Source organism: Coregonus clupeaformis, chromosome 3 (genome assembly GCF_020615455.1).
Source record: "Coregonus clupeaformis isolate EN_2021a chromosome 3, ASM2061545v1, whole genome shotgun sequence".
NCBI lineage: Eukaryota > Metazoa > Chordata > Actinopteri > Salmoniformes > Salmonidae > Coregonus > Coregonus clupeaformis.
In genome coordinates, this window is record NC_059194.1 from 29,387,429 (window position 1) to 29,398,723 (window position 11,295).

The 11,295-nt window shown below is 44.6% G+C and overlaps 1 protein-coding gene across 2 annotated transcripts; it reads left to right on the top strand.

Moving 5' to 3' along the window:
- The first annotated feature begins 915 nt into the window (after positions 1 to 915).
- On the top strand, positions 916 to 8,909 carry LOC121544143 (histamine H2 receptor). Of its 2 annotated transcripts, none has more exons than XM_041854118.2 (5): positions 916 to 996; positions 5,626 to 7,155; positions 7,320 to 7,494; positions 7,603 to 7,720; positions 7,912 to 8,909. In XM_041854118.2, exons 2-4 carry the CDS (start codon positions 6,171 to 6,173, stop codon positions 7,610 to 7,612), a joined length of 1,170 nt encoding a protein of 389 aa, XP_041710052.1. In that variant the 5' UTR covers positions 916 to 996; positions 5,626 to 6,170; the 3' UTR covers positions 7,613 to 7,720; positions 7,912 to 8,909. The 2 variants fall into 2 exon arrangements, with proteins under 2 accessions (XP_041710052.1, XP_041710051.1); XM_041854117.2 differs by lacking the exon at positions 916 to 996 and adding an exon at positions 1,129 to 1,259.
- The last annotated feature ends 2,386 nt before the right edge of the window (positions 8,910 to 11,295 follow it).

Sequence of the window (11,295 nt, forward strand, 5' to 3'; positions counted from 1 at the left end):
AGTTTCCACTATTTAACTGAGGAAGCAGCTGATTTGTCATGTTGTTTCTGTGGAAAGTAACCAAGGAGATGACATTTGGAAGTTTTGGAGATTTTAAATAGATCACAACAGAAGTTAAAAGCTTCCATTCCCACGTAAAGGTGACTTCCGAGCTCTGGGGCTCAGCACAGCTTTCAAAAGTGAGTGTGTGTGTGTGTGTGTGTGTGTGTGTGTGTGTGTGTGTGTGTGTGTGTGTCGTACTATGATACGTTATCAACTTGACCTGATAACAGGAGGGAGGCAGAAACCATGCGACTCACAAGGAGAAAATAGGGTGGAGCTTACAGGTGTGTGGGGTCTGGTGGGGCTGGAGACAGGTCGTTAGGTAAGGTGATCAGGGGACAGAGATGTGTGTTTGTAGGTGAACCCATATGTAAGCAGGAGTAATGAGGCATGGACACTTGGATACAAAATAAGTTGTGGGAGAGAGAGCAACAGTCACAGACAGATAGAGTAAAAGAGAAATGGGAAAAGGGTGAATAAAAGATTGATAGGGAATGCATGACAGAGAAAAAGAGAGCCAAATAAAAATATTTAACACAGGGTCAGTAAAGTGATTCCCGACAGAACAACTCTGCCAACTCTGAAAGCTACGTGTTCTCGCCCTAAAAATACCATCTAATACCAGTAAAAATACACAACCGCGGTCTGTCTGAGACTCCTGAAAATGACCCAGTAAAGAACACTCCAGTCCTCCTCAAGAGTCCTGGGGCAAATCTCAAATAATGACACTCTATGGTGAGCTCTGGTGAAAAGTAGTGTACTACTGTATATGAGGAAGTCAGAAAAGAGACAGAGAAGGATAGCATGAGAGCTACCATCGAATTAACTTCCTTAGCATTGGGGTGAGTTTAAAAAAAGTACAGTGGCTAATTCAGATCTGTATGCTAACTGGCATCTTGTTTTGAAAGGCTTCCCTAATTGGAGGACAGATTGTTTAGCATGCAGTGTGAACAGGTATGAAACTAAATTATAAATTGTATTTATATGCAAGTGGAAGACTATTAGTAATTAACAAAGTCTATTAACCATGGGAGAGAGAGAGAGAACAAGGGGGGCAAGAGAAAATGACTCATACACACACATACGCACGCACATGATGAAAGAGCCTTTGGTTTCCATCCAGTCTCACAGAGTAGAGTAACGTTAGAGCAGAGAGGAGAGGAGGAGAGAAGAGAGAGCTGACACAGAACAGGAGTTGGAATACCAGTGAGACTGTGGTGAGTTTTAAACGTTCTCTTATTACAATGTCAGTGACAAGTGAGTACATTTGTACTAGGTGACCTCAAATCTATACTTAATTCCGGTAACAAATACTCCAACTCTACCACAGCACTTCCTCAGGAGCTGAATACATAAATGCCTTTACTATCAAGACCTGTTTTGACCGAGTTCAAAAGCCCATTTATAAGTGATCTGTTCTGAAGCTTATTAATAAGCTACCAAAAATGACTCTGACTCTGTCCCAGACTGACCTCTGTGAATGTCTTTTCAACTCACTCAGCCAGTCACATGCACTGTTGTTATACAGTGTACATGTAGCCTGTACGTGACTGGGAACACAATGACACAGAGGTCACCAACTCTCTGGACCTGAGAATGAGGGAGTGTGAGTGGATGATTTGTCTATAGAGTGAAACCTGACGGATCTGTTTGTGTTTTTACTTCAGTTGGTTAAAAGCAGAAATAGAGGGGATTTGGCTGAAACAAAAACAACCACATCTGGTTACCAGGCTAACGGATCCCCATATGTTTATACTGACCACTTACAGACACATTGATGATAGTTTCTAATAGACATTTACATTTTAGTCATTTAGCAGACGCTCTTATCCAGAGCGACTTACAGTTAATGAGTGCATACATTTTCATACTGACCACAGAGGATGTGGGCCACACAGAGATGCCTGTGGATGAGGTTTGAATGTAGTGTCTCCCAACACCATGCTGTCTCTCACTCACCATGAACTAAAGACTATACTAGTCACATGCAGAGGCGCAACTCTTTGCCCCCCAGTTTTATAATTGGAATGTGATGCAAAACGAGGCAACGGTGTGCTTTAGGACCATGCGGACGCCTTCGAGCGGTCGGGTAGGTTGTTTGGAGTGTTTATCCGACTGGATTAAAAAATATATATATTATGTCCCCCCCACTTCTAAAACCAAAGTTGCGCCCCTGGTCACATGTATTTTTGGACTGTTTAAGAAATGCGTTTCATGATTCCCGAAACAGTTCTGCTTGTCAGAGGAAGATGTGTTATAGCCTTGACGTGTGTCTCATTGTGGTTTGGGTTCATTGTGACGTGTGTCTGAAAAAAAATTGTCCCCCCAATAAAGAAAAAAGATACGAAAAAAATAAAAGAGTCGCCACATTCGTTGAGGGATTTTTATTTTGAAAAGGCCTCCGCTGTTGGAACGTGAGTCACTTCCCCCACCCCCACTGTCTGCTTTGTTCTCACTCTCGGTTGTTACAAGCAGTGTGGCAATGTGTTAGTAAAAAGAGACGGTGGGTCACATCTTTGTTGTAGCCCCGGACAAGCACACCTGACTCAAAATGTCAACTAATCATGAAGCCCTCAATGAGTTGAATTAGGTGAGTTTGTCCGGGGCTGCAAAAAAGTATTGTGCTGTTGGGGCTATTCGAAGACTGGAGTTGGGAAACACTGTGCTATAGACGGGTTGACTGACAACGTTACAAAAATTATGCTCGCACATCGATGTGGCCGGAAGGTGTGAGTTGTTATGATTCTGAACGGTCATATAGCTATCAAGAATGACAAGAAACTGCCTTGTGGGAAATAGTAGGTGGCTCGTTTCAGCTCATTGTATCTTGTTATTGATACCAGAAATAGACAGAGAAACAGAGAGATAATATGAACAGATAGTCACTGTATAGACATTTGTGACTACATGTCCATTCACATTGAGTGTTGTTGTGTAAATGCTGGTTGAAGTGCCCTGTTTCTGTGTGGCAGCTGTGCGTTGTGTACTGGGATGTTAGCGTTAGCCATTAGCACAGTGTTCAGTAGGTTTCCTTCATTGGAGCTACAACAAGGTGCTTGGTGTTGACCGAGGGCAGGACTGTGACGTAACAAAGGCAAGCTGTTACGAGCCTGCTCTGGGAGTGCACGCGCGCGCACGTGTGTGTGTGTCTGTCTGCCTGTCTGAAGTGGCTGTCTGTCTCTGGGTCCTCTTCAATCTTCATTGTAATTCCACAGTCCATCGCTCATGGTCGCACAGAACAGAACAAAGTATGTGAACGTTCACTTTATATTAAAAAAGCATTTGGCTCAGTTCACAGGCAAATCTCTTGTCAAGACACAGCTGTTTATCACACTAACATAAATGTGCAATTGGTATTCAAAGCATCTCACCAATCATTCTGTCTAGGCACTGCATGAAATAGTCTCATAAGTCATTCCAGGCCCATCTCTAGAGAGAAAAACGCTGCTCAAACTATTTGGCTGGACTCCATCTTGCTATGCTACAATGTCTTCCTTCAGTGGGATGGTTAGGTAGATAAATCGTTCCTTTGCTTCCTTTAAAACTACTGATTCAAATCCATCCAGTCCTTTCACCATTCAATGGTCCTGAAATAACACAAGTAGAATCAGGTCTAGAGAATTGGACTGTAGGTAATCTAAAAGGTAATGTGAGGTCACTTCCACTTAGCATAAGTCCTTGGCCTGTCACAGTGTTGTGACACAATGCATACACAGACCTCCCCAAAAGACTAAACACTAATTATACTGTCTCATTATACTGCCTAAGTCCCAAATGGCACCCTATTCCATATATAGTACACTACTTTTGACTGGGGCCCATAGGGTTCCTATAGGACTCTGGTCAAAAGTAGTGCACTATGTAGGGAATAGGGTGCAATTTGGGACAAAGGCCAAGTCTATCTAACAAAAACAGGTCACATTCTGCTTAAGTAGGTCATTTAAACTAATCTCTGCATGACACACCAACAATTTCCTCAAAGTTGCAATCCGCAACAGACATTATTTCATTATTTCTAAGTGTGGGAAACGGGAAAGAGTATTGGCCTGTGTTATCATAATATAATAATATGCCATTTAGCAGACGCTTTTATCCAAAGCAACTTACAGTCATGCGTGCATACATTTTTGTGTATGGGTGGTCCCGGGGATCGAACCCACTACCTTGGCGTTAGAAGCGCCGTGCTCTACCAGCTGAGCTACAGAGGACCACAATCATAATCCGCACTAGTGACCGGAGGTGTGACTGATCCTCTGTGTATCACAGAGAGTAGCCATTTTGTGTCTTACTACTATAGGTCTGACTAACAATACGTGTCAATGACGTCAGCTATTGTGGGTCAGTTTACATCTTTGTCCGACTGTCCGCATCACATTCTATATTGTATTGAGGTGTTGTATTCATATTTTAGACAATCATATCATACACTTACACTCTCAAATTCCCACACAAACCTATCAGATACCGAAGTCAAATCAATTCAGAAATACACATAGAGAAACATGAGCACCATAGTTCTTTAAACACACAGATGTACTGTAGGGCTCCCGAGTGGCGCAGCGGTCTAAGGCACTGCATCTCAGAACCCCTGGTTTGATTCCAAGCTGTATCACAACAGGCCGTGATTGGGAGTCCCATAGGGCGGCGCACAATTGGCCCAGCGTCGTCCTGGTTTGGCTGGTGTAGGCCGTCATTGTAAATAAGAATTTGTTCTTAACTGACTTGCCTAGTTAAATAATGGTAAAAAAATAAATGACAGACACACCCCTCTCTGCCTTGTCTGTGGGAAGGCAGTTTGGAGTGGGGGTATGTCAGGCTAGCAATAGTCATTGGGGGCTGCCCAGATATAGACATACAATATGGGAAGGAAGCTTTGCCAAGAGTCCTCCAATAAAACAAAGAGTGGATGAGTCAGAGAGTGTGTGTGAGAATGCGTGTGTGTTTGGGGGATCTGGGAAATAAGTCTGTCTGAAGATATGTCTTCAATTTGGTGCCTTTCTATCTGTGGTCAGAGTCAAGGCAAACAGAATCTCGGCGTGTCTTTTTGTATATCTTTCTATTTTCTACTCTCTCTCCCCTTTCTCTCTCGCTCCCCCCTCCTCTCTACCCTCTCCATCTTTCTCCCCCACCCTTGCTCCCCCATTTCTCTCCCCCAACCCCCCTCTACCACTCTGTTAAGCTGTTTGAGTGATTAGACTTCTAGCATTCCAAACCTGGAGTGTGTCCCAAACGTCCATTTAAGCATAAGAGGGAGGGAGATCAAACACCACTTGCTACTTACTGACGCACATTCACACACACACACACAGGTTATCTTATCAGTCTCTCTTATTGAATATTCCACCACTAGACATGTGTAACTGCTGCCCTCATTTTCCATCTCACTAATCTTGATAGCTTAGCAAGTTAGCAATATTTGTCTGCTGCCATATAACCATGATTTGCTTTGATTTGCTTCATATTTTCTGATAGTGGAGGTACCTGCACTTGTAAGTAGCTCGGTATAGTATCTCCTTGCAGTATAAAGGCCATGTTACTTTGTTTTTTGGGGCTGTCTGACTTTCTGTTGCTCTGTGTTTTTAGATGAAGTTGTGACCTGAATGTGAAAGCCAGCTCAGTGATATGGACAATATGGAGCAGTGTGGACCAGCCACCAACAGAGGGAGCTGTTCTACAGCCCATCATCACACACTGGACCAACCATCAGCCTCCTCAACGCTCCTTCACTCAGAGGACCTGTGATACACTGACCTATCCATCCAGAAACCAATACAATCTGATATATGAATGTATATGAAATATACACAAACATACCAAGGAAAATAGCTCAAACACAGAGATGAATGTCCATCCATGTACATCAGTATGGATACAGCCACACCCACATAAATCTTCTCTGAAGGCTTTATCCATGAGTCTGGACTGAGTTGTTGTAGGGCAGGGGTTAGGGTTGGGACTAGGTGTAAGGAAGGGTTGGGACTAGGACTCCACAGTGGTGTAGGGCAGAGGTAAGTGTTGGGACTGGGTGTAGGGCAGGGGTTAGGGTTGGGACTGGGTGTAAGGGAGCGGTTAGGGTTGGGACTGGGTGTAGGGCAGGGGTTAGGGTTGGGACTGGGACTCCAGTGAGGATGCTGTCTATGGTGATACTAGGTGTGTTCCTGTCCCTGCTCATCCTGCTGACAGTGTGTGGTAACGTCCTGGTTTGTCTGGCCGTCTGCGCCACGCGACGTCTCCGTTGCCTCACCAACTGTTTCATCGTCTCCCTCGCCATCACTGACCTGCTGCTTGGCATGCTTGTCCTGCCCTTCTCCGCCCTCCTCCAGCTCAGCAATTGGCCGCTGGGGCCGACCATCTGCAACATCTACATCTCATTGGATGTTATGTTATGCACCGCCTCCATCCTCACCCTATTGGCCATCAGCCTGGACCGCTACCTGGCCGTGACCGCGCCCCTTAGATACTCCTCACTGGTGTTGCCGAGGCGAGTTGCCTTGGCTATGGCGTTGGTGTGGGCGGTGTCGCTAGCGGTGTCATTCCTGCCAATCCACCTGGGCTGGAACACTGTGGACGGCAGCGTCCAGAATCGCGACCAGGGGGACAACAAGACAGAGTGTAACTTTGAGCTGAACCCGTCGTATGCTGTGGTGGACGCCTCCTTAACCTTCTACCTCCCCCTGCTGATCATGTGCTGGACCTACCACCGTATTCTCCGCATCGCCCGGGCGCAGGCCAGGCGCATCATCCATGCACGCCCCAGCCTTAACAACAACAACAGCCCCTCGTCAGCCCCTCGTCATCTCACCTCAGTAACAGCGGTGGCTCTACGGGAACACAAAGCCACAGTGACTCTAGCAGCAGTGATCGGGGCGTTCGTGGTGTGCTGGCTGCCCTACTTCACCCTGTTTACCATTATGGGTCTGAAGGAGCAGAACTACCCAGCAGCCTACCCCGTGGTGCAGTGGCTGGGGTACATCAACTCAGCTCTGAACCCTTTGCTCTACGCTGCCCTAAACAGAGACTTTAGGTCCGCCTATGCCCGCCTGCTGCGCTGTGGTTACTACAGATACGGCAGGGGGAGGGGCCGGCCATCATCCCCCAACACATTCATGACAGGTATAAGGAACAAGGGAAATGACAACGTTCACTGTGAGGGAACATACACTATAACTCATAACTCCAAAATAATTTTTCTTCTGGTATCTAGCAAGTTAGGTCAATGGTGAGACTATGTGGACAGAATAGGCTATTATTGTCTTCTGGTCTTGTATCCTTCTCAGGTGGGGGGAAAGTATGTGGAGGGGAGGTGGCTCTTCTGTGTGGACACACCTCTTCCTGCAGGGTGGGGCCAGGTGAGACAGGTATGATGATGATGCTACAGGAAGTCAGCAGCGGAACGGCCACGCCCTCTCCTCAGCACAGCAATAGGGCCACTGTCGCCAACGGCAACGACAGGTAAGGGGAGATCACTACTGAGCTAAAAAAAAGTACAAAATGATCTGTAGAATAGTCTGTATTATAACACAGTTGATACCTTGTACCATTATGTGTCCTGTGTGTCAGATCCTGCTGACCCTGTGTCTATCTGTGAGGAGGATTCAGTGTCCCACCAGTCGTGAACGCTGAACCCAGCCAGCCTGACCCACACACCTAGCCCAGGGGTCAATCACATTATTGACAGGTAAGACACACCCTGAAGTTATTCATGAGTTCAAATGAAGGCCATTGATGAAAGCCGAAACTTCAAGCTTTTAATAGTTACACAAATAAAATAATATGTTTTTAATGGTGTGAAAACGTTGTGTCATTTCCTTTACAATTAGTTCATAAAAGGTTCATAAAAGTGATCCACTTCTCTATGTTCTCCTCCAGGACACTGGGACTATTTGGCTATCTCCAGAAAGGAGAGCAGGCTACGCATGTGAAGGAACTCATCCAAAATATCACAGGCAACCCAGAACAAGGATACCGAGGACCTTCAACCAAAACACTAGAATGAGATTCTATTTCTATCCGTTCAACCAATGAGCAGTGACTGGGGAAAGCCACGAGTCACTTTGTTCTCGAACACTGATACCTGGAAAGAAATGTCACGGGATGGACAGACAGACAGAAAGACTAAAACTCTCTTGCCAGGCTGGTGGTGAACTCTAACCACAGGTGTTATTCATATGAACCTGACTGTGAGCTTCCAATGTAGAAGATACTTTGCCCTCAAGCAATGGAATATGATATCACAATCTGACAAGGAGACTAGACGCTTAGCAATTATTTAATTTATATCAAAATAATCAGTGTTCTGAGAGAAAAATAAATACAATCTTTGACAGTGTTTCATCTTTATGAGGAACTGTTTGATTGTGCAGCTATATGGGTCCTCTATGAGGTATTATAGATGTATGCATGTGTACATGTACTTCCCCAGAAAGTTTTGGAATCCAATATTGGTCATTTCTAACCACAGTGCCATCTATGTTCTTGTAAGGTTGTGAAGGTATGCCGCCACGACCAGGGATGGTACTGAATTTTGATGGTGGAGTAGTAGAAGAAATGGTATTTACCAGTAGTCAAGGATTCCAATAATAGTGTAGCATTTATTTTCTTCAGGAGCTCTCTCATGGTAGCCTAATCGTAACTTTGTACAAAAATATTGAAAAATAAAAGTAAAGTTCTTGAAAAAAAGGTTTTTAGTTTGTGAAGAAATGTGGCATATTGCTGGTCTGCACACATCAACAGCCAGTCGCTTAGGCCCAATGTGCCGGTGTGGTGGTACCGATGGTTTCTCACAACTGATGGCTTCTATGATTATGGCTAGATGGAAGTGACTTTACGCAGCAGGTTAGGAGAATCGGAATAAGGCTAGGAAAAGGGTTAGGGTTAGGCTTAGCTAAAATGCCACAGTTGTCCCCGACGCGACAACTAGATGAAGCTGTACTCCATCTACCGACAACCATAAAAGCCATTAGTTCCGAGAAACCATCAGTAGGCTACCACCACACCGGTCTGCACACATTAACCTCCAGTCGCTTACAGAAGCAGCATTGAGCTGGCACTGAAATACCTTTAAGCAATACACTGTTTCAGAATTAGCAGGTAGGCTAGTGCTAACCTCACCGCTAGGCCTACAGAGACAGCTATACAGTAAGGATCATTTTACATAGCAAATATAATTTACCCAAAATAAAATAGACCATTCTTGATTAGAATAAACTAAGTTGTATTGAAAATGCAACCAAAATAATCAACATACCCTATGATCCATGGAGGAAAGCGCAGCAACCATTCACTTGCGCGCATACGAGAATGTGCACTGCACACCACACCTCAACCAGAAAGTATGACATTGGCGGGTAACAAGTTTAGCGAGAACAACCATTTTACATAAAGAAATTAAATAAAGGTTTGAATGTATACATCAATTAGGCTCGCCCAGTCTGAAGAAATATACGATAATGTTACGCCCCTGAAAAAGGGGAGAAATAATCACGAGTGATACAGTTATGTTTCCTCACTGAGAACTTTAGTGTAATGAGGAAAAGACCGCGATTTCACCGGGAACTTGGGTGGAGACCAGAGCAATCGATCTCAGGCTCATAGATTAAGAGCATTTAGTAGATCACAGATTAACACTTTTACCCTTAAATTAGGCACTACAAAATAAAGTAGTCAATATAACGTTTACACATTCCTCTTACAATTTTTACCCTTTGCACGCTTGACGGATTTTAACTTTCTAACACAATTATATGAATTTGATCAATCTCTATGAACTAGTACTGAATGCATGATCTTTTTAACCTTAGATATTTTAAGATCCTCACATACTATGAACTTAATGATACTTTTTAGTGTATAACAGGCTATGAGTATTTCCTTTAACCTGTCACACTCTCCCCGACAAAATAAATGTTGTCCCAACATTACCAACATTGTCTTCTTAAACAGTCTATAAGCACTGGACGTAGAAAATCCTCTTCTGTAAGCTAGTACTTGAGCAGAGGTCAAAGTTCACAGTTCAAATAGAACCAACAAGTTATATTCACAGTCCATATCTGTTGACCAGCTGTATAAACAGTCCATAAGCAGTCTTTTCTCATACTATTGTCAACAGTCCATGAGTTTTAATGATCTATATGCATAGTCTCCAAATTGTCTCTTGTGACAGTCTGTGAAATCAGTCAGTAGTCCATGGTCAAACATGTCAACTCTGTAGCCTCATGTTTGCTGAAGTCCATACATGTAGGGGGGGCTGAAGGTAATATCGCTGTAGTGATGGCAGCCATGGAACCATTCCTGGTGCAGGGTAGACAGGGAACAACTGTGGCTGTGGCTGGATACTGTAGCAGGAAGGGATACCAAGCTGATCATAGCTGATATGTCTTGGAGGGTGTCTCTCTCTTTGTGGCAGCTGGTAGGCTGGTTCCTCCGGTTCAGCAGCAGCAGTTAATGAAGGAAAGGCACTTAGTGGACAATCATCAGGCACAATTTCAGCAGGCAAGTTCATCTCCTCAGCAGGCAGGTCTTTAACTGTTGTTGTCTCCTCCAGTTGCTTTTCAACAAGAGGCTGTGCTGGTAGCGAATCAGGAACTGGCACCGCAACTGTCTGTTTCACTGGTGGGGGCCTGTGTTCCGACTCTCTCGCTGGTTCAGCATACCTCTCCTCAGGTACTGTAGGAGATGTGGGGACCTCTAGCGGCTCATGATGAAGGTCATATTCATCCCCGCTGTCTTCATCAGAATCTAGAGGCTGTGATGCAGGCTGATGTCTCTTTTTTTCTTACTTTTGTCATCATTAGTCATTTCTGTGTCTCAAAAGGTAAGTGGTCACAGGACATGAGCAGGTTTCTGTGCAGGACCCGGGAGCGTCCCCTACCCTTTTCTGGTCTCAACTCATAAATCGGCAGGTCTGAACCCATTTGTCTCACTACTGTGTGAATTTGATCTTCCCAATAGTTACGGAGTTTGCCTGGTCCTCCTCTTGGTGTCAGGTTTTTAATCAGAACTCGCTCGCCAGGCTGTAGCACTGAACTCCTAACTTTAGTGTCATAGTACCTCTTACTTCTTTCAGCAGCTTTCTGAGCATTTTCATTTGCAATGGCGTATGCTTCTTCCATCCCTCGTTTCCAGTTCTTCACGTAGTCTCGCTGGTTACTGGAACCTGCCTCTGTGCACAATCCAAAGAGCATATCAACTGGAAGCCTGGGTGATCTCCCAAACAGAAGATAAAATGGTGAATAGCCAGTCACTTCGCAACGG